This window comes from Panthera uncia, chromosome B1 (assembly GCF_023721935.1).
Source record: "Panthera uncia isolate 11264 chromosome B1, Puncia_PCG_1.0, whole genome shotgun sequence".
NCBI lineage: Eukaryota > Metazoa > Chordata > Mammalia > Carnivora > Felidae > Panthera > Panthera uncia.
The window spans coordinates 156,171,799-156,195,411 of record NC_064811.1 but is presented as its reverse complement, the minus strand read 5'-3'; the positions used below and the strand labels follow the sequence as shown (position 1 = coordinate 156,195,411).

Here is a 23,613-nt window from a genome sequence, read left to right as displayed (position 1 = left end):
AATACATTACCCATCAGATTTTCTCAAATCTGAATAGAGTTTTAAGTGTTATGCTTTTTGTTTTATCGAAATTAGGCTTTTACTCCAGTAGACATGATAATTCATAGGTTTACATAGTACCTATAGAAAAGCTAGTAATTTTTTTTATTAAAAACAATGGGGCACCCGGTGGCTCAGTTGGTTAAAGCATCCGACTCGTGATTTTAGCTCAGGTCATGATCTTACTTGCTTGGGATTCTCTTTCTTCTCTGCCCCTGCTGACCCCCACCCCCAAATAAGCAAATAAGAACTTAAAAAAAAATAATAGTAATGAACTCAATTGTTACTGTCTTAGAAATGTTGCCATTCACTTTCTCTACTCTCAGATTCAAGGACTCATCTTCTGCAGACTGAATTATGATAGCAACCTGTTTACCTGTCTTCCCGTCTTGTTTTTCTTCTCACTTGGAATCCTTGTTCGAACTGTTTCCAGAGAGATTCTCTTGAACACAAATCAAATCATGCCATCCACCTCCTAAAACTTTCAGTGTCATAACCCTTGCTGTAAAACCAAGCTCATCTCCTCTGTGAATGGTGCCCTCCAGTGCTCAATAGTCTATCTGTTGTTGAAGCTACATATTTACTCCTTCATGCCTTTGCTTTAGAACATCTGATCGCTCAACTTGGGGATCTCTTCATCAGAATGAAGTTTTCCTTTCTTTGTGATCCCACAGCCACTGGCTTTTGCTTCATTTCATCTTTCTGTATTATAAGGTTGGTAGTTTTTCTGAAACATACTTGACTTTGAATCTTGGACTGGTATGTTCTAGCTGAATACTTTTGGAAAATTCATGTGCTCCTTCTCAGAAACCAGTTTCAAAACCTTTACAGTTGACATGATAATACCACCTTTGAATATTGTTTGTGGGATGAAATAGATCTACTGCACACATTATTAAGTTCTGTTCTCTTCAACATTGGTTCTCATGTATCTGGATCACCTGGAAGGATATTCATGAGTGTGGGTTTCTGGAATCCAAGATTTACTGGATCAGAATTTATGGACAGGAGTGGGAATCAGAAATTTAAAGGCCACCTCTAGTGGTTCTGCCACTGGTTGGTGCTCAGATCACTCTGGGCAACATTTACTTAAATGATGTGCTCTTTCCGAGGACGGACTTTGTCTCCTTAACATTCATGTTCTCGGGGATGCATTGAACAAAGCAGGTGTTCAAAGCTGTACGAATATTGACTGCAATTGGCTGTTGATTTTTAACAAATAAACAAATATTTCTAGCAAAACGTAGAGGTCATTGGGACAAGAGGGCCTAGGAAATAATACAAGCTATATGATTTAAGAGAGAATAAAAGGAAAATAAGTTCTAAAGTAGTTTTCAGACTAAAAGATGACTTCAAGTGTCCTGACTGAGGGGATCCCCTGACTGACGGTCTTCTCCTTACATTTCTTCTTTGTTCCATGTTGCTACCACCTAGAAGGGAGCTTCCAGAATTGGCTCACGGAAATCCAGGGGTGAACAGGGGACGTAAATCCAGGTTGAGCCACAATCCGTTTAAGAACAACTGGCCGTAGTGTACAGTGATCAAACATAATGCTGTTAGAATAATTCTCCACTGATGAAAGCAAAGGTCTAAATTCTAGGGCTGTTCTGGTGTCAAGGGCTCTCGGGAAACATGTGCTTTGCATATTTAACAGAGAGAGGCTTAGCTGTTGAGTATGTCATTTCTTCAGTTTTGACTTCAAAAGGATTGCAATTCTATGTTGGGGAAAATAATGGGATTTACATGTCACCCTTATTCTGAGAGCTCATCTAGTATTCTTATTATCCTGGGTTCTCTCCTATTGGCCTCTTCCCCACCCCCCTCACTCCCACTCTTCCTTCTTCCTTTCTTTTTTTTCTTTCTCAAGAAAATATGAAAGTTGAAATGTGCTTCACATATTTTAAACTTGGATAGTGCTTCTGATATAATCAGATTTAGTAGAATTTGGACTTCCAGCGTTAGAAAATGTTGAGGCCCAAAGTGTTTTCACTTTTAGCTACAATGAAGCTTGAGGTCTCTCTCATAACCTACAACATTTCTTAATAACATAGATAGTAACACCCTAGATACTTGCTGCTTTTTATTCTGAAAATCCATCTCCAAAGGCTTTAAGACCAACCATTCTTATCAAATATTTCTAATTGAAAATGAGGCTACATGGTAGGAAAACTGCGAGTAACCAGCAGAGGGACCTTAAGGGAGTCACATACCTTCTGTGAGCCACAATTTTCTTACAAGTAAGGAAATTGCTGCCTACGTTCATGTCCAGTTCTGAAGTCCAATTGTTATAAAGCCATACAGGAGTCCTGCTTATGGATCTGAGTGTCTCTCCATATATTTTTTTAAAGTTTATTTATTTATTTTGAGGGGGGCGGGGAGAAAGAGAGAGAAAGAGCATGAGCGTGCACGTGCAGGGGTGAGGGGCAGAGAGAGAGAGAGAGGGAGAGAGACAATCCCAAGCAGGCTTACGCACTGTCAGCGCAGAGCCTGATGTGGGGCTTGAACTCATGAACCGTGAGGTCATGACCTGAGCAGAAACCAAAAGTCGGACACTCAACTGACTGAGCTACCCAGGTGCCCCTCCACATTCGTATTTTTTTTACAGTACTGAGCTGAGAGAGGATTAAATGTGAATATGAATTATGTTTCACCGGACTGTTTTCCCATCTGGGGCAGTTTACAGTAGTATACCAGAGGCTACTTGAAGCCGTAGTGTCAGCTGTGTCCGATTTGGAAGGAAACACTATTATTTTACATTGGAAAGAAAAAAAATCACTGGTGTATCAGGGGATAGAATGAAAAAGGACATGAAATCCAAAACAAAATTTCAGTTTAAGCAGTGACGACTTCACAGCACGTTATTCAGGCTTTGTTCCATCCTTGGGACCCACACCTTCATTCCTTTGTGTTTATTAAGGGAGGGCAGAGGAAAAGGTGGAGAAGTCCAGACTGGTGATCTAATCTTGTTTCAGACACGGGTGCGGCGTGTCCTGAGGGGAATCTGTTCTGAATGCATCTGTTTTCCCCTTTGCCCTTCTGGGTAGTATGGGCATCAGGGGAACAAGCTCTGACTTGTGACCTCTGACCATGCAGCAGCAGGAAACAGATCTCTTGGTGCCCTGAGCTGGGCGGCAGGTCCAAAGAACCGCTTGGAAGGTGTTTCTTGGGAAGGGGCATTATGAGGCAAAAGGCACATGCTAAATGGGGTGGGGTGGTGGACCCCTGTCCCTCACACAGGACTCAGGACCGGAAACTGGATATCTTGTCTCAGAACAGCAGATGGGATTCTGTTCCTTCCGTTTCATGCCTCTCTCTATGGGTCCCATATTCTAACTTCTAGGAGTGACCTTCCAGATCTTCTTAACAACAGAAATCCTCCTTCGAATCAAATTGGAGGCAGAGCATCACACACAGTGCAGATGAAAGCTGAGTTGTTCTGACTGGGGGGAGGGGTACAGGTGTGTGGGGGTGCCCTGATGGGGTGAGTGTGCCCAGGGGGACACCCCCGCTGCTTGTATGCTCAGCAGCTCCTGAGCACGCTGGAAGGCAGATCCCTTTTGGCAAAACTTGAAAGTCAATGCACTGGAAGGCTACTCATAATCACAAAGATTTCTGGAAGGACAGGACTTTGACAGCAAGGTCTGACTCTGGAATCACAGAAAGTAGGGTTTGAAAACCAGCTTGTCATCTGTAAGTGCTGTGACTTTGGCACTTTATGTATCCCTCTAAGCCTCAGACTCTTTATCTGTAAAATGAGGCTCATAATTATATTCTCCTAATTGGGTTGAAAGAAGAATTAAACATGGTATTGCAGGTAATGCGCTTAGCAAAGACCTTGACCCAAAGTAAGTGCTTCAGAGATGTTATTATTATTCCTATCACAGTTATTGCCCTGATTCCTAATATTACCCTAACAACAGAACTTATTCGAAGAAGTTGCCATGAGGTCTGTGCTGAGAAAGAGCCGCAGGTGTGATGTGCAGGCAAAGAAACTGACCATTAGTGGCGCCTGCCGTGGGGATGGCTTACAGGGAGTGATAACCACGGACGGAGCTTGCAACTGCCATCCTAACTTTAAGGGGAGACCAAGATCTTTGCCTTTCTCCCCAGCCTCTGAGTAAGAAGATGCTCTGATAAGAATGGAGAATAAAGCAGAGTGGTGACGAACATATTCAGAGGCCACTGCTCTCATTTCCGCAAGACCAAGGGTCAGGTCAGGAGGCCAGCCAACATCAAATGGTACTCAGAAGAGTGGAGACGATAGAATTGGAGGCTCAGGTCTGACCTGTGGCCTCTTTCTTTCTATGTGGCTAGACAATGGGAAGTCACCCCCACCCTTAGAAAGCCAGGTGGACCCAGCAGCACCAGACGTCAGGGCAAAGGAAACAAGGGTGGGCAGTTACCTGATTATTTTCAAAGGTCTAGTTCAGCTTCTCGTGGCCAGAGATTTGGGGTTGGAGCTCTAAATAGTATTAAAGTGTGTTCATTTTGTTGTGTTGTACATCATTAAGGATTCAAGAGCTGGGGCGGAAGGTCACTAGGTAGGTACGCAGAGGGTCAAGATCCAAGCCAGCCCCTTTGACATAAAAGCTCCATTGCTATGCTCACCCTATGTTCTGTTGACCAAGTGCTAGTCTTTTTAATTTTATTTTTTAATTTTTATTTAGTTTTGAGAGAGAGAAAGAGAGACAGAGTGCAAGCAGGGGAGGGACAGAGAGAGAGGGAGACAGAGAATCTGAAGCAGGCTCCAGGCTCTGAGCTGTCAGCACAGAGCCCGACGCAGGGCTTGAACCCACGAACTGTGACATCATGTCCTGAGCCGAAGTGGGATGCTTAACTAACTGAGCCACTCAGACACCCCTGTCCTTGCAGACAAAGTGAGGGTCCAGTGTGGCTTGTGACCTCATGTGACTCAGTTGTATGGCTTTTTCTCTCTTCCACAGACTTCACTGTAGGGCCTCAGAAAAGACTCCTGAGTTCTTACATAGCTTATTTCCTTTTCCAGGAGGATGAACTTGTCCTTTCCCACTGAGAAGCCCAATGGTGCAATACCTGAAGGTAGCCTGGGAGGAGGTGGTACTTCTCAGTGAGGTCACAGGTCCTGTGGTAAGTGGTAAGAGGCCCAGCTGCTGGCTCTCATGACCAAGTTTGTGTTTCCTATGCTGGCTTACATTGTATGTTCATTTGTTTTTATTTCTATTCTCTTAGCCCTTCTCTGCCCATCCCATTCTTCCCACCAGTTCTAAGCAGAGTCTGTGACTTTGTTCCTGCTGCTGTGGGCCAGTGGAGTTTAATTAAGGCTCCAGTTGAATTTAAGGCACAAAGGTGCCTGTCATCTAGGGATCTCTGAAGAGACCTGGGACCTTAACCCCATTGAAAATGTATCCTGCAGACGGTCCAGTTCATCCAAAGTCACCTCCTGCCTGACACTTCAAGTCATTAATTACCGGCAAGGGAACTGACATATCAATGACAGACAGTGATAAAACCCTTTCTCTGACAGAGCCATCTTCCCAGCAAGGTCACCTGACTGGGCTCCTGGCTCAGTCAAGGCTGAATGCTGCCTAACCCTTTGGGAAATGCATAGTCTACCAACTTGTTTAATGTTAAGCTATCACCGACATCGTTTTCTCTCTCTGAGAACCGGATGGGATTTATGACACCCCCTCCCCACAAGGCTTAGGGAAGCAGAGGCCCAGGCAACATAATCCCCTGCTGCCATGAGGGCAGTGCCTATGGTCCAGCCACACTCCCCTAAAAAATGCAATCTGTGCCTTTGAGGCACCTGTACAATTCAGGAATGATGCCCTTTCCACACGGAATTACAGAAGGCTGCAAGCCTATCAAACTGGCTCCAGAGCCCTGTCCGTCTATACACTGGTATTCAGCTGCTCTGCAGCCCTTCCCTTGGAAACTCTGGGGAGGAGTCTGTGAGGCAGCCAGGTTTCCTGTGGAGGGGTTCTTGCAGTCGTTCACAAATGGTGACGTACAGATTTTGTGTTTTAGTCCAACTCCCTGAACATAAGAGCACTTGCACCTCACTGCCTTTTCCCTTCTCCTCTCTGCCTGCAGTGTTTCTTCTCCCAAGATCAGAATGACACCAACTCCCTTCTTCCCCAGAGCTGGCCTTGCATGCCTCGACTTCAGCGCTGCCTTCCTTCTCTGGCCGCGCCATTGAGACTTGCAACTCCTTTCCTAACCCTCACATTTCTTATCTCACATTGCCTTAGCCCTTATATCTGACATGTCACATATGGCCCTTATTTTTCAGGTTCGTGTTTGGTTTTGTTTTGTTTTAAGTTTTATTTACTTATTTTGAGAGAGCACAAGTGGCGGAGGAGCAGAGAGAGAGGGAGAGAGACAGAATCCCAAGCAGGCTCTGCACTGTCAACACAGAGCTCGATGTGGGGCTGAAACTCATGAACCGTGAGATCACGACCTGAGCCGAAACCAAGAGTTGGACACTTAAGTGACTGAGCCACCCAGGCGCAACTATCATGTTTACGTTAATCTCCTCCACTACCCTAAGCTCTACGTGGGCACACAGACTTCTGTTTCATCACTGTTGTACCCCTGGCACCTAGAACAGTGTGCCCTTCATAGAGTAGGTTTTCTCACAGTGCATTTAATTCTACTTATGGAAATGCTGGAGTGGAGGCAAGGGACATGCTCAGAAGCTAAAGAAGTATTGAGAGCTGAAGACCAACCACATAGTCAGGCGCCCAGGGGGCACCCGGGTGGCTCAGTCCTTTGAACATCCAACTCCTGATTTCTCCTCACGTCCTGTTCTCACGGTTTGTGGGTCTGAGCCCTGCATCGGGCTCTGCACTGGCAGCATGGGGCTGCTTGGGATTCTCTCTCTCCCTCTCTCTTCCTGCCCCTCTCCCACTGTCTCTCTCTCAAAAATAAACAAACATTAACAAAACAAAACAAAACAAAGCACCCCAGGAGAGGGGTGACATGGAGGGAGAGTCAACATAGCTCTGAACAAAACTCATATCGCCAAAGGCCAAAGCTTTTTTTCCTAGTCCCCCTGTCCCTTTATGGCTGAGTCCTGCATAAGCTGTTGAAGATATTTTAGAAAGAGGAGAAAGGAGTATCTCATAAGTTCTGACACCACAGCTTGGTCTGCTAAGATGCACTTGAAGCTCAAAGGTAGGTACCCTCCTCTTTAGGTGCTCATTCTTCCTGGTACCAAGTGATCTCGTTCTAAGGGCCAGAAGACATTTGTAATTTTGAAAATGTGAACATTTGGCTCCCGTTGTCAGGTAGTTGTGAAAAAAGATGAAATAATGTATCTGAACAAGATTTTTTGTGAAATTCCAAGAGAACTCAGAATTGTGAGGAATTCTCATCATTTCTCTAAGCCCTAACCATCCTTTCTACCCTCTGCAAGGGGCTTGGTTCACAGGTTCAGCTCAGCTGCACTTACTGTGGCCAGGAGGGAATCCAAGAAGCTGCCAGAAAAGACGGTGCCAGTGGAAAAGGATGTGCTGAGATGCAGGTTTGTTCCTGAGAATGATTCATCCAGTCCACTCAGCTGTTCAATATAGTGGATATTGGAAGGATTTTCTGCAAAGCAAAGAAGGAAAAAAAAGAAAGGCAGGCAGACAAGCTTAAGAATATGAGACTGCCATACAAAGCAGGCCAAGGGGTGACCACTGATCAAAGGATCTGATGTCTACTCTGGGGCCAATGTGGGATCTGCCCTTACTTTAGTATATCTAATCTAGATTAGATATAGATATAGATATAGATATAGATATAGATATAATTTTTTTTTCTTTCCAAGCATCTTCCTCCCCTAAAGACATGTATCCGTCTTGGGTACCTTCATCATCAAGGGTATATCCTTGACCCAGTTCCTCCAAACAAATGCCTCCAATGTCACCTTTATATAATTTACCTTTCAAAGCAGGACACTTTTGGAAGTAAAAAGGGGCACTCTCAATAACTGCACTGGGACAACAGGCATAAATGGGAACATATGATCACCCCAATTAAAGGCATTTTTCATAACACTACATCATAGATACCTTGGTATTCACTTGGGTTTTTAGAGTTATCTGGGTCCAGGATAAGCTAAAGCAGTAACACTCAAAATTTAATGTGTGTATGAATCACCTGGGGATCTTGTTATAACACAGATTATGATTCACTAAGTCTGGGGGTAAGAACGGGATTCTAGGTGTCCAACAAGCTTCTAGTTTCCAGCTGCTGATTCATGGACTATACTTTGAGTAATAGGGCTTAGAGAATCCTCCTAACTGGGGCCCCTGTAGAAGTGGCCAAATTATCTACTAGCATGTCTATACTTGCCCCAGCTGCAACTCAGATCCTTGTAGGGAGCCTCTGAAGGAAATGCAACTGGTCATTGTTGGGAGTACAAACAGAAGCCCTGATTGCCGTTGTTCCAAGATTATTGTTTCAAAAATGTTTGAAGACCAAATAGCTTTGGATGACAGAGATAATATCTCCCACCAGAGCAAAGGGAATCAAGCTTACTGCCTGTTATAAAAGATTCTGGTTCCCAAAGCCCATGGTTTCTCTCCTACAAAGCAATCCATTGTTCGTACAGGTATTATTTGGCCCTTGTCATGTCACCCTGTGGGAATGAGGCTTTGGGCAAGCAGCACAAAATTGATGGTACTCTGGCTATTGCCACTGCTTTGAGTAACAAACTGTTCTTTATCTCTGTCCCAGGGGTCTTGTGTCTTCTTCCAGTATCCATGAAACTGAGGCAGGTCAACTTAATGGTTTGCAAGTAACATAAGGTCTTACTTACATCCTTCACAGTTCTTGACAGTCAGATTACAGATCAAACCAAACTTCCTGGGCATACAATGCAGAATACATTCCTAACTAAGACTGGATTATTCCTTAATTCTTCAAATCACTCCATGGTTTTATAAAAGATGAGCAATGTCTGACTAATATCTACCCACCTTTCTTATGCACATACACTTTTTTCTCCTTGCATTCTAACCCTCGACACACACACATACTCCAGGAGCCCTTGTCCAAATCTCGCTGTGTCTTCTTAAACTACTGGCCTCTGCTTTCTTAGCCATTTTCCTGTATGCCACTGGACATTCTGTACCAAAGTGCTGACAGTCAGGCCTGCAGCTCTCATGTCATTTTGACCTTTTCCAGCCAGCCAAAGAACAAAAAACTGAGGGAGCTGACAGGTGATTTGTTATACTAATTTGACAAGGGCTACGTGATGCCAGAAAGTCTTTAGTTCAACAAAGCTGTAAGTCCCTGGATGGTGACCAGATGTACTTTGGGGCCAGGGAAAACCTTGCTGGTCCTCTCCTAACCACTCCAACTTACATCACAGTCTTCTAATCAATGTCCTTAGTGTATCTACGCCTTGGGTTAAAGATGGTTCAAAAGGGTAGAAAAATAAAATATAAGTAAAAACTGCAGTTGACAGCTTCAGGTTCTAATCTGTGCTAAAGACACCATGCCCCTCTTTCGTATCTTCCCCTTTCATCATCAATTATTGCTATTATTAAATCCCAGTGTGTCCCCTGTTGTCTTAAAAACGTATCCCCAAATGCACAGGTACCTTCGCTGCCTTCCCTACTCTTCCCACCCTCAGAGCTCCTCACATCCAGGAAAGTCTCATGTATGTGCATTTTACATATGGTGTTGGTGAGAGATAACAGCTTATTCTGGTGTTTCTGCATGAAGTATTTTCATTTTAGAAGAGCATCACTCAGAGCCAGAATTCAGATGACCCAAGGGAGGTACCTGGGACACAAAATTTAAGAACCCCAGGAGTGGACACATCCTTAAAATCTGTACCCCAAGTGCCTCATTTGCATCACCCTGGTATCCTGGCCCCGGTGTCACTACAGGAAAGGAAGATGCCTGATTTAAAGTCCCATGATGGGTAGGTAAGTGAGTATTGGGAGATCCTTCCTAGAAGTCTTCAAATCCACGGTCCCTCCCACAAAAGATTTCCTCCAAACAGACTGAGCCAGTGGCTGATCTCCTCCTGGTCACTGAACAAAAGGAGAAGGCAGATGCTATTCCTGCACTCTGACACCCAGATACAACAGGCTCTGCTTGATGATGTCACCAGCTGTGTAAAAGCCCAATGTAATGTCCAAACACTTAATGTTTGTCTGGGCCCCATTCTGATTCTTCTGTCCTTTGACTGTGGATTCTTAGATCACAAAGATTTCTCCCTTGAATTTTATCCTTGAAACACAACTTACTCAGTTCAGTGAGGATGGGGATTCTTCGGAATTTTAGTTTCTCAGGAAATCCGGTGAAACACTCTGAAGTCCCTTTTGTGAACACACACAACAAAGAAAAGAGATTGATAAATGCAAACAAAGTGGCTTTTAAGACTTGGCAAGGATGTAAATGCATGCCATGTTACTTGATGCTTTATCTTAACAAAGTTAAGGGAAAGAAAATTGGGGCCTCCTCAGCATTTCCTTTTGAGAAGTGGTGTGTGTTTTAAATGGCATTTCAAATGAACTACAAAAAAGTGAAGCTCTCCCAGTCGTTGCTTATTGATGACAAAGTAAAATATGATTATTCTGCATGGAGTGGTAGTGCTGGGTAATGGCTCAGACAGGCTGTGCCTCAATCCACATCCATTTGCTTGCAGAACTTTTAGGGAACCATGAATAAATGGTGGTGCTTCCCCACCAGTGCTTCTGGAGATACTACCACTAGTTTCTGGCTCCTAGTGCTCTTGGCTTCTTTGCGATATTCTCTGGGTACCCGGGTGCCCATGAGGCAATGCTCATGTCTTCTTTCTTCTTTAGCAGAACTGGCTGCCTCCCATCTCTGGTTGGCTTGACTCAATCCTAAATCCCTTGGGACTTCCTTAAAGATGGGCAGGATGTGACTTGGGGCCTCTGAGCTTTGCTTTCAGTTTACAGACAGATTTCCCTCCTGTGTTAGGAGGTGAGCCTCGACTCACTTCCTCTGTGGGCCTCGACTCCAAAACACAGCAATGCATGGCACCAGCCTGAAACACAGTGCTACCTTGCAGGGAACAACAGGAAGGTTCAAAACCCAGATGAACACCAGGGTTTCGGTCTCTGAGCCACACTAAAAAAATGTAAAGGATGAAAAGGGAAGAGAGAGATGGGAAGCTGGGGTCCACTTAAAAAAGAAACACACGCACAATGATCTCATCAGAAGTGATGCTTTGATAGGGTTTGAAGAGAGGTCTCTTGGATGTTTGAATGGAGTCCTGAGGGATATGGAAGGGGAATGGGCAGAGGGAATGGGATAAGGGATACAAAGCAGGAAAGAGTCAGTATAAATAAGATGAAGTAGGAGAAAATTCAAACTCCCAATTGGCCTCCAAAACCCTGTGTGATTTTCCTATAATTGTCATGGGTCACCATTATAGGGTGTAAAGTAGGGAACTGACATTATCTGTTAAATATTTATAAAAGATCCCTCTGGCTGCTGTGAGCAGTGGAAACTATAGAGCAATCAGGATTTTACCACAGTCCTATCAAATCTGTGAATTAAGTATATATAGTCAGAGGCTTCGATCTCAAATGTTCTTACTAGGTGCATACACATGCTTATCAGTTGAAATAACTGATTTGGACACCAGCTGAAGGACAGCAACTGAATTTCTGCCTTAACTCCCTCTTGTCTTGTAGAGCAATGGTTAATTTGAGTATGTGTCAGATCATAGCCTGGATATATTTCACTAATTGTCAATATTTTTGCTATGTAATAGTACATAGTATTATACCTGAAATCTTCCAGTCTGGCAGGGTGCTATTATAAAAGATTGCTTAATTGTAGATTACTACTGTACATTTAAATTTCAGTAGCATATTAAGTTGTCAGACTTAATTACCATTATATGTTTAGATTATGCCACAGATTATTTAGTTCAATACCTAGGTTTGCCAACCTGCTCTCCCTGTGATGTGACAGGGCAATAATTAGAACGTCACTGGAAAACCTAAAGTTTCCCACAGAAATGTCCAGAAGGCCTGGCGTTCTTACTGATCCTTAAGAAAGTCCTCACTCTGCTGTCCCCAACTCCCAACATCCCTTGGTGAATCACTGTATGGAATAGCCTTGGTAGTCTTAGATGGCCTTCACATATAAGTTTATCATGACTGCGAAGATGTGGAAAAGCCTGCTTATCCCACAAGAATCTCACCAGATATGCTAGGGCAAGGTTTCTGATTGGTACTATTGACATTTGGGGCCAAAAAGGTTTTGTTGTTATTATTATTTTAAATCATGCGGGGCTGCCCTGTGCATTATAGGATGTCTACCAGCATCTCTGACCTCTACTCACTAGATGCCAATAGTATCCCATCAAGTTGGGACAACCAAAACTGTCTCTAGGCATTGTCGGATGACCTCTGGGTGGAAGGGTGGCAGGGGAGAGGGGAACTGCCCCTGGTTGATAACCCCTGTCCTAGAGGAAAGGAGAGCAAACTGCCCATTGGCTAGTCTTATGTTGGTGCTCAGCATGCAAGATGTTTTCTGACTCCTGGCAGAATTTCATAGTCCTTTATACTGTCAGTTCTTGGAAGTGTATATTCTCATCTCTATCTCTTAGTGATGGTACAAGAATGGTATTCACATGAAATGGGAAGAATGGTTAAGAGAGCCAAACAGGCTTCTTCAAGGCTTCAGAATTTCTCTATATAAACTCCGAGTAGATTTCTATAATGCCAGAGTAATTGATGAAAAATCTGAGTAATGATCCTTTACTATTCTTGGGTGCTCATAACGTGACTTTACTGATGTTATAGCCAGCAGATAAGCAGACTCAATGACCTTCGTTAGGTGGCGCAGTAGAGCCTGTCTAGGTCTCCATTTCCTGGTCACACAGTTGGGTATGATGATATCCCTAAAAGAAACCTTGCAAGGCTCCCACAATACATTTTTCTCTAAACCTTTCCTTTTATCTTTGGGGAAAGCATGTACTCATACTTCATAACAATTGAAATACTTTGATATGTCTTCATTTTCTCTGCCTCCTTTCCAAAACTTTTTCCTTCTCTCTTTTACCTCCTTCTACCAATTAATCTTTCTCCTTTGAGGGCATCCTTCTAGCCTGTAACAGAGTACATGGCACATCATACCAAATCAATATTGTTTTGTTGAATTAATGAATAAGCAAAGGGATAAAAATCACTAGAAATAAAGGAAAGTGGAATTAAATCCATAGGTTTCTCTCTTTCTAGCCTATATAAGATGTGAGATGAAGTGAAAGTAATGATAGGAAGGACAAGTCACCGAGATGATTAACTCAATGGCCAATGTCAGTTTATCCCAGGCTTAAGTGGGCATTTTCATTTGTATACTGATGACTTTGCCTTTAAAGTAGAATAATACTTTAATAATACAAAGAAGAATACTTCTTCTTTGTCCAATTATAGAAAGTTATAAGCATGGTGGGTACACACACACACACACCACTCACACATATATCACACACAAATCGTGTGTAAATCTGAGTGAGCCTAATTGCTAAGCTAAGGTTTTATGTGCAGAGCACAACAGCATTTTTTGATTTGCTCAGCAGAGATATGGTTCATACAGCCTCAGTCTGGATTTCCATGGCACTTTGATATTCATAAAGTGCTTTGTTATTAGCCTGCTTTGCAAAACACCCTGAAACTCTGGGTGCTGAGTGGGCTTTCATTGCTTAGTGAGGGTGTCTCAGGTAGCTGGCTCAGTTCACCTACCAGAGATTAGGCTAGATTGCTCATTTATTCCTCTGTCCCAAGACCCTTTTATGTTCTCACCTAGCAACAGCACCTAGGAGTCAGAGAGAGTTCTTTTGGTTTCCTAATTTGATTCATGAACATTTTTATCCAAAACAATAATCATGAAAGCCTTGCGATGCCGTTGATGTCTGACTGTTCCAAGTTCCATGCAAAGTGGTCAACAGCTATGTGGCTAAAGGACTAAGTTCCTGATCCTGATACAGAGGATCAACATTCCCAAGGGAAATGGCTAGATTCAGGGAACCCCAACCATGATTTACTTTTATTTGTTGAGTTGAAAATCTGTTTTAGATACAGAAAATTCTTCGGAAATAGTACTTTCATATTAGGTTGAGTGTCTAGTACTCAGTTTTGGAAACAAATTAATAGTAAGCCTTTTCCCATTTGGGAGGAGAAGGAAAACCACAATATTTAGTGGGAATTTACCTTGAACACTTGGGTACAGTCAAATATAAGGGCTCAAGAGTCCATCTTACTGGCTTATTTGTTGCAATTCAGTGTGTATGTGGTAAGCATCTAAGTGACCATAGTTGTACTAGGAACTAAGAGGAATACAAAGGAGGAAGAGACTTGATCCCCATCCTGAACAGATCCTGCTTCTCACCATCTCTTTCCAATCTGAAGCTGCAATACAACATTTTTAGTCTGTAGAAGTTGAAAGGGACCTTAGAGATAATCTTGTACAATTCATATATTAAAAGCATCTTCAAAGAGTAAGAGAGAGTTATACTTCATTCTCTCAAACATGAAACTAGGAAGAGTATGGAAACAACTCTAAGATCCAATGAGGATTGATACTACTACTGCTACTACTACTAAATGTTATTAATTATAATAATATGCCAATTTCTATCTTAACTAATATTTAATAACAGCAACAAAAACAGCACTAAAATTCAGTGATTTTTCTTAAAATTGGAAAATAGTGTTACATGCATTCCATTTAGAATACAGACTTAGTTTTCATTTGACTTAGGATCCCCAAGGACTGAACTGTCTGCTACTTCCATTATAGAATTCTCAGAGTTGGAAGGGAACTTCAAGGCTATCTGGCCCAATGTCTCCTCCTCCCCATTATCAAAATACTTCAGAGAGGAGTTAATTCTCTTTCCTTGTTCCATTCTCTCTAGCCTCCTCCTGTCAGGGAGTTGTTCTTACATGGTTCTTCAGGCATATTGGGAGCGCAGCTAACCCGCAGTGATCCAATGTTGAGGGTAGCCATGATGGTCTCTGTGTCTACCAAAGCTGGGCTGCTCAAAGCCTTGGATGAGGAGGATAGAACAGCGCACATGGAACATTCCTCTATGTTGGCTGCGCGGAGGTCTTCAGGAAAGAGTGCAGATCCCTAATGAGAGAAAACCCAGTAGAGGAGGGACTTCTCAGATGGAGGGAATTTATATCATGGCTCAGGGTAATGGCTCTTTGTGGGTGATGCCAATTTTTCAGCCAAAGCCTCTCTAGCCTCCATTGACTTGGTTTCAAGACTCAGCTACCTGATATTTGAACACATTTAGCTTCATTGATCATTAATATCTTAGTGTGACTAAATTTCACAGGCCCTTTCTTGAGAGCAAGTCTGGATGAGCCAAAGGAGGGTGGAGACAGAAGAGCCCACATCCATTCAGATGACTCAAGTGGGAGAAGCAAATTAGGGATAACAGGAAACATTCAGAGAAAGGAGAAGTTATGGATCTAAAGGCAAATTTTGCATCCCCACAATTTTGTTTGTAGCTGACCTTTCCTGTTACTCTCTGGGTTAACTAGCATAGTGGTGGTTACTTCTTTCCCAATTTGGTGGAGACACAGGGATAGATCTGATCCCGCCCTCAGGAAGCTTAGACTAGAATACTGGTAATTCCTAACACTAGCTGGATCTGGAGATTTCCGGTTCTCTTCCTGTCTTCCTTTCTCTGGCCTAATAAAAGGGTGCAGTGCAGAGAACTTTGTGGTGCCTTTTTTAAAGGGAAATGAAATTTGTTCCTTGACGGAACCATTTTTGAAATTTGAAAAATATTACACGTTGCCAGCATCATTTCATGAAAAATATTACATGCTTTGGTGCATTTCACACTGCCATATTTTTTTTTTAATCCAGGGAAAGAGAGGGATACAATGGCATACAGACCTATAAAGGTTCAGAGCAAATACAATTACAACCACAATGTCATATATGCAGAACCGATCCATTTCTCATAAATGTAAACCGAATTCTTCCTTTTCATACATCTATCAAGGACTGTGTGGCATTGTGTTCCAGATTAGATGTGTCTCCAGAAAAGACGAGAAAGTTGGAACACAAAGGCTTAGCTATTAGCTTTAGCTATTAAGTCAGAATCAGATTCAGAAATGCAGAGAAACTGTTATATAAAAACCATAAAACATAATAATAAACATAAAACATAACATGCAGTGGATCCTGAGCATAAACCCAGGAGCCAAAATGTCTAGATTTAGGTCTTAGTTCTGCTACTTACCAGTGGTGTAAACTTGGACAGCTTACTTACTCTCTCTGTGCCCAAAGTTCAACACTTTCACAATCTACCCCATAGGATTACTTTGAGGATTAAATGAGTTACTTTACGTAAGATGCTTAGAATAGTTTTTGATAGCAGTAAGCACTATATAACTACAAGCTATTATTTTGTTATTATTAATGCTAGTGCCATTAGTGAATACAAATATTCACTCTATGTGACACTTACAGGAAGAATGTATATCTGGGGAAAATTCCGGAGAAACACCCATTCTCTCTTCAGGTAATCCAAAGATCCGATGAATACAATGTCCTTCAGCTCCTGCCGGGTATAGCTGCTAGCTCTCAAGGGTATTACAAAATTCCGAAGCCCCATCAGCGTGGAGTGGGCATCTCCAAAGACACATGCTACCACATGGTTCCGAAACTCATGTTTTGACTTGTCCATTCGTTTCTAAGCATAAGCAGGCCAGAGTCTGGTCAGTTTTAGAAACAAGCTGAGTCTCTCAAAGAGGGCTCCTTCCCCTCATACCAATACTTCTAGGTACATCCACAGGAGTACTTCCACAAGGATAATGTAATTCTGCAAATTGCTCATAAAAATGGAATTTATCTGCCTTGGGGCAATTCTACTTTTTATCTTTTTGTGGAGTTCCTTCTGACTCCACTGTTTAAAGTCTTTTATTAGCCTGGAGTACATCAATTAAAACTCAAATAAGTGTCATTCCTTGAGGTGTGACATCATAGAACCAAATGGGGAACACATCTTTTATTGTCATTACATGTTTTTGGCCTTGTATGTGCTATAGTGAGATTCGATGGAAAGCTAAAACATTACAAGTTCCTTTGCTAAATTTATGTTTTCTAGTGAGCCCTGAAGATCACGTCAGGTTGTATAAAATTCTTCAGTTTTCAGTGGATTTTTGTATATACGAAAATATCCATTAGTTTGGAACATGTGAAATTGGCTTTTCACGGGCCAAAAATGGTTGAATATTGGTCATTTTATATGGTTCCACCTAATACACCAAACTGATTCAACAGATGCTTTGCAAAGTTGAAGAAATTCCTATGCAAAGTGCACAAAAGAAATAAAAAGGTCACAAAAATTCCATCTGAGATCAAGCATTTATACATGTCCCACACTATCATCAACAGCACCAGTTGTTAACGTTTCTTTAATATCTCTAAGTTGAAAGTAATAATGTACATGAAAAATATTTAGGTTAGGTTTCTCCCACATTCACAGAGACTTTTAAGAATGATAAATGTCACTTTAAAAAAAAGAGAGAGATGATATTCCTGTAGGAAACTCATGTTGAGCCTTTGTCTGATTTCTTCCAGGGAATGAGTCAAGGTCCTCTCTAGTGACACTGGGATGGGCTGGAAGGAGCAGTGGATCTGGAGGAAGACCTGATTCTGTATTCTTTTGTATGACTACGAACAAACTAGTTTCACCCTCTCACCCTCAATTTCTGTAAGTTTCAATGGTTTAAAAATAAGAGTGAGGGGCGCCTGGGTGGCGCAGTCGGTTGAGCGTCCGACTTCAGCCAGGTCACGATCTCGCGGTCTGTGAGTTCGAGCCCCGCGTCAGGCTCTGGGCTGATGGCTCGGAGCCTGGAGCCTGTTTCCGATTCTGTGTCTCCCTCTCTCTCTGCCCCTCCCCCGTTCATGCTCTGTCTCTCTCTGTCCCAAAAATAAATAAAAAACGTTGAAAAAAAAAATTTAAAAAAAAATAATAAGAGTGAATTCTGTTGTAGAAATTAAATACCATATTGAAAATGTAATGCTCAACTAATTAGCTGTTGTTCAATACCTATTAATCAACTCTGAATCTTATCGAATTCCTAGAGTTTCAAAGGAGGACTCTTGGAAGGTGGTAGAGAACAAGTTAAATGCATTTAAAAGCATTTCATGTATGAGTGTGTTCTACATTTGTCTGCTCATGAAGACTCAGAATACTTCAAATGGATACATCATCCTCCCTCACGTCCGTCCTTAGCTGGGTTAAATGACAAGCTTCTGTGAAACACGGGCTGATAAAATCTAACCAGATAAATAAGTAACATCTGACATCTCCACAATTAGTTTGTCAAATTAGCATATATGAGGAAATACTCTCTTTTCAGAGGGAATTGCCCTGTGAGGGGAAATAAAGCTACTTGTCTGGAGAGCCTTCCTAGAGAGTGATGTGAATCTTAACCAAATCTATTAAATAATTGTCTCTCGCTAATCCGATTAGTTGTAACTTGAATAATGAAGCCTCTAACGGTATTTAATGTAATATGCCTGAAGTCCAACTATCGCTCTTCTGAGTAGAACTAAACAATTATAAACAAGATGCATGGCAGAGTGCATTAATGGGCACAGCTAGAGAGGCAATTTCTCCAACAAACTGTGGCACAAAACTGTCTCCCAATTGAGAAAGATGGCAGCTTTGGGAGGAAGTGGAGGGTGCACTATTTGTTCAAAGTAACTTAAGCCAACCACTTCCACTTGACCCTTCCACAAACCAAACCAAATTCGAAGACCCCTTGAATTCTGCAGTATGGACATTTCTCCTCTATGGTCACAAGTTTCAAACCTTTAGAATTTCTTAAACTAGAAGCCCTTTTAAACTTATCAAAAGACTTAGTTGGTGTTCTGAACTATATTCTACATCAAGCGTCAGAAAGGAGCTATCTATCATGGCAACCTGTCTCTGTGCTTAAGAAATAGGTATGATAAAACATCTGCCATTTCTATTTCTTGGTCTCTTGGATACCTCCATCTGCAACCAACTTCTCAACCTTTCTAATGATTTCCCTCCCACTGAAAACATGTTTATCTTCCTACTCAACGGAGTTTATTTTGCTTAGTTTAGAATAAGACATCATTGCTGAAATGGTGAATTTCAGCCGCAATCCTAATAGTGTTCTAGTTGATATGACAGTTCTGACAATTTTGTGCTTCTGATCAAATGATTGATCAGGCTTTTACAAAAATTGGAACATATTCTGTCAGGACACTGGTACCAAGCCACAAGAGCTCTCTCTCTCTCTCTCTCTCTCTCTCTCTCTCTCTGTGTGTGTGTGTGTGTCTAACAGAAGAAAAGTGAACTGAACTACTTTTGGAAAGCAAGAAAAAGATATAATTATCAATTAGTCATAGTTGAAAAAATGATATAGGGTTCATACAACATATAATCACTTTTATCAGTTATATTTACCAACAACTGCTTGCAAGTACACCACTGAGATTATGCTAACTCTGGAAAATGAGAATAGATGAGGATCCAGAAAGCAGGTGTCAGAGCCTGGATTAGGATACAGACTTTTTACATCTTAGTTGCTGGCATTTCAGTAAATTGAGTTAGTTCATTTCCTTGAGAAAACAGAGGCAGGGACAGGATTCTAATATCTATTAGGATTCATCCAGGTTATGCATCTGGGAGATACACTCTTGCCTAATGTATTACGCTTAAGTACAGCCGGCTTTAAGAAAAACCACTATAGAAAATCCAAACTTTAAAACCAATAATTAGGATAATGTTTATTTACTTTTTAAAAAAGAAAGGCTTCAGAGTTCTTGTAAATGGTTTCCCTGGTGCACTGAAATTAATTAGATTTACTAGCAAAACAGCAAAGTGTCAGGAGAACATTATTCTAAATAACTGACTCAGCTAAACCCTGAAAGGAGGGAAAAAGTAGTTGAACAATCTGATCTGATTGCTTCAAATCCCAGCATATTACCCACATTGTCTTTGTCAAATGTTACATCTGTTACCCTGCATACCATTCATATGGGTGGAGAGGAATGTGTCCTTCCTTTGAAATTCACAGTGTACAAAGAGAAATGGCAGGCGCTTATAACTAGTGTAAGGACTTACTTTCCCTAGATGACTAGCTTTATTTTATTTGAGATTTGGTGCAAGATCACCTACCAGAATCACTCTGTCCAAAGCAATTGCTCTGCACCAGTGAAACATGCCGCTCTCATCAAGCTGGTCACAACCCGGTTCTGGTTCATACAGAAAAGTCCTAAGTAGGGAGAATGGAGAGTTAGCTGAGAACGTTTGGGGCACTAATGTAACAAAGCCAAGATGTCAGACTCATTAGAACCTTGCACTCAAAGTGCAAACAACACAAGGAAAGTGACCTTCAGTCTGTGAGAGTCCCGAATAAAGATTCATGTCTGAAGGACACCAATGAGTGTATCACAGCTGAAGACATACTAAGCCTGTTGTGTGTGTGTATTTAACAGACCTATCAGTCTCTCCTTTTACCTTACATTATACTGCATTACATTTATACTTTTATACATTTATACTGCCTTAAAGGTAGTTATTTTTGCTCTTAATTTTGCTACTGCAGTGATGAAGAAATCATGGGAGGTGTTTTGGGCACCTGAATATAGAATTTAAAAGGCTGTGAGATTGAGTCATGAATGCTGTCTCTTTCCTTGGCCTGTTTTCCTCCCCTCTCTTTTCTATATCTTTGTGTATGAGGCCCTGTTGAATATGAGGCCCTGTTGAAACAACCTCACTTACTCCATGTGTTTTGCATTCTTTACAGCTTCCATCCCTTGCCTGCATTTGACTAAACTCTGCTCTAATCTTGGTTTAAGTCTTGGCAAAGCCCTCCACGTGATCACCCCACACTGGAGTTGGGCACAATGCTTGTCATGGATATGCTCAACCACTGAAAGCGTTAGATGATCTTTGGAAAAATCTCCTCGCATCCAAAGGAATGAATATTTGCTCAGTAGAGAAGAGAGGAAACCCTTCTGGAAGCACAGAAAGTTCGGAGTTGAAAGAGACTATCTGAGTCAGGAGAATCAAGGCTTAGTCTGCAGAAATAACCTCAAAATTCCAGGGGCTGAACATAACCCGGGTTCTCACTCACACCATGTATTTTCCTCAGGCAAGCAGGTGCCTGTAGTCCATGCAGCCATCCCAACCTTTAAGGGCACAGAGGCTATACCATCTTAGGTTCACACACCTTGAACTCACATCCTTCTCAGTCGTTAAGGCAAGGGAAAAGAACTGGAGAATCAAGACTGGGCTTTGAAAAATTTTTTTAACGTTTTATTTATTTTGGAAGGAGAGAGAGACAGGGCATGTGCCAGGGAGGGGCAGAGAGAGAGAGGCAGACACAGAATCTGAAGCAGGCTTCAGGCTCTGGGCTGTCAGCACAGAGCCCGATTCAGGGCTTGAACTCACAAGCCATGAGATGGCTCACCTGAGCCAAAGTTGGACGCTTAACCCACTGACCTACGCAGGCACCCCAAGACCGGGCTTTTAATTTCATTGGCCCAAAGTGACATGCCATCATTTTTGCTTACATTCCAGTGGCCAAACCTAGTCAGATGGCTCCTGCTAGCTTTAACAGAGCATAGGGAGTAACTGAAATACTTAATGATCATTGTAGTCTCTGCCAGACACTTTAAAGACCACTCCTTGTTTTATGGATAAAAGTCAAAGTGCTAACAAACAGTAAAGCTGGTGTTTCAATATACTGCTAAGGTTGACATTACTGGTGCTCAGAATACCCAATTTCCCTTTCCTTCCTTAGTATATGGGCAGCTGTGGAGTCACATGACCAGTTCTGACCAATGAAATGTGAGAAGTGATGGCTCAGGTAGTGACACACTCCTGTGTGATTCTTCAGGCTCTCTTGTAACCTGCTTAAGTGATGACCAGCCAGCCTGACAATATGAACACCCAAGTGGAGCAGAGGGCCCTGGCCTCACTGACCTGTGTTGGACGTGTCACGGGAAAAAGAAATACACCTTTGTGGTGCTAAGCCACTAAGATTTCGTGGTTGTTACCATAGCATAAATGCATCTTCTTCTGACAGAAATGCCTTTTCTAAAAGACATGTTGCACAGAATTGTAGTAACTGGAGAAGTCCTGAGGAAATGCTTTCTGCAGTCAAATAACCTTTGAGAAAGATGCCCTCTCTTTGTGATTCACACTGTGCCTTAGCGTATGAAAGGTTCAGAAAAGTCTCGCAAAAAAGAAATCCTTGAAAGTTTATATAATCCAGTGTTTCACACACTTGTTAGACCACACACATGTTTACCATTTACTTATTTGATATATTCATTTACCAATTTAAAAATTCCTGTCACTATCTCTTGAAACACCTTTTGGGACATACTGTACAATGTCACATGATAGGTTCGGCCCCAGTAATGAGTACATTATGAGAGTACTCTCCTGTGAGATTTTATCAAACATCCTGGGAGAAATACAACATATTGCACTCTGTGCTGCAGGTGAAGGTTTTTTTTTCTTTCTGTGAATTAATACAGCTTGTTATTCAACACCTGGCCCAAAGGCTCAGACTGTAAGATAATTATCAAGCAATTTTGATGTCTTTAACCAAGTCAGTTTCTAAATTGCTATCTTAAGTCATAATTTTTCAGACAAAGGAACTTACTTAAACTTAAGATTGTCAGCTTAGAAGTGTCAGAAGACCCAGACAGAGAAGCTGCCATGGGAGAAGGGTTTGGAAATTAAGAGCTTATTGCCAGTGAGATTGGCCAAGACTGAGGTGCAATCCTTTATCTTCATCACCATTTAAGACTCCCTATAAACCTGGTGGATTCTAGTCATTTACCTAGCCAGAGAATGTTGCAACGCAAGCCTCAAGGTCAGTTTAACCAAAATGGGTTATCTTGTTCTTTCAAATTAACATGGCTTTTGGTGGTTTAAATACGGCTCTTAGAATTTGTGTACAAATTCCATAACTAGTGAGCTCTAACTCCTAATTCTAAGAGCCATACAGGCTCTCTTAATGGTACTAGATAGAACTGTGGTGATGGCTTTATGCCAGGCTTGTTAAAGAAACTCACCAGGGGACATACCTAAGATGAGTCTGTTTTTGATTTTTATCAGGATCTGGAGAACTGGCTATGGTACTCATTCATGCAACCTACTTTTCTCTCCACGTGTAGATAGATTCCTAGACACCATCCCTCAGATACTGATATAATATACCCAGGTTACCTTCAGGGAGGTGGCTTCCTGCTCTCCGCTCTCTTCATTCAAGTGTGCAAAAACTGCTACTGTTTTCCTTCTGGTCACTTTCTTCAGCCTTTTCACTTTTCCCCTCCTTCTCCCTCTTCCTGCCCCTTCCTCCATCGCCATAACGAGGACTCCTGGTCTTTTAGGCAAAAGGAGAATAATCTTCTCCCCAGCACATTTTAGCTTGACTCGGGATACAAAATCAATCGCTGTACACTTTTCTATCATAATAAAAGCATGATCTATGTACACAAGCTGTCACAGACAACATCTTTCTTCATTCTGATGTTATGGAAAACAGATATGCCTTAGAGGAAACACCTGTTGGAGACCTGCATAAAAGAAAA

General features: G+C 42.0%; 1 protein-coding gene across 1 annotated transcript in view; it reads right to left on the bottom strand.

Annotated features, from left to right (window-relative positions):
* The window catches only part of KCNU1 (potassium calcium-activated channel subfamily U member 1), a 153,305-nt gene that overhangs the window by 6,447 nt on the left and 123,245 nt on the right, over nt 1-23,613 (bottom strand). Inside the window, exons 20-24 of the mRNA XM_049631405.1 lie at nt 20,180-20,276; nt 16,487-16,711; nt 14,943-15,129; nt 10,266-10,337; nt 7,472-7,611 (exon numbers count right to left, since the gene is read on the bottom strand). Of these exons, the coding sequence (XP_049487362.1) occupies nt 7,472-7,611; nt 10,266-10,337; nt 14,943-15,129; nt 16,487-16,711; nt 20,180-20,276 (721 nt within the window). The remainder of the gene's footprint in view (nt 1-7,471; nt 7,612-10,265; nt 10,338-14,942; nt 15,130-16,486; nt 16,712-20,179; nt 20,277-23,613) is intronic.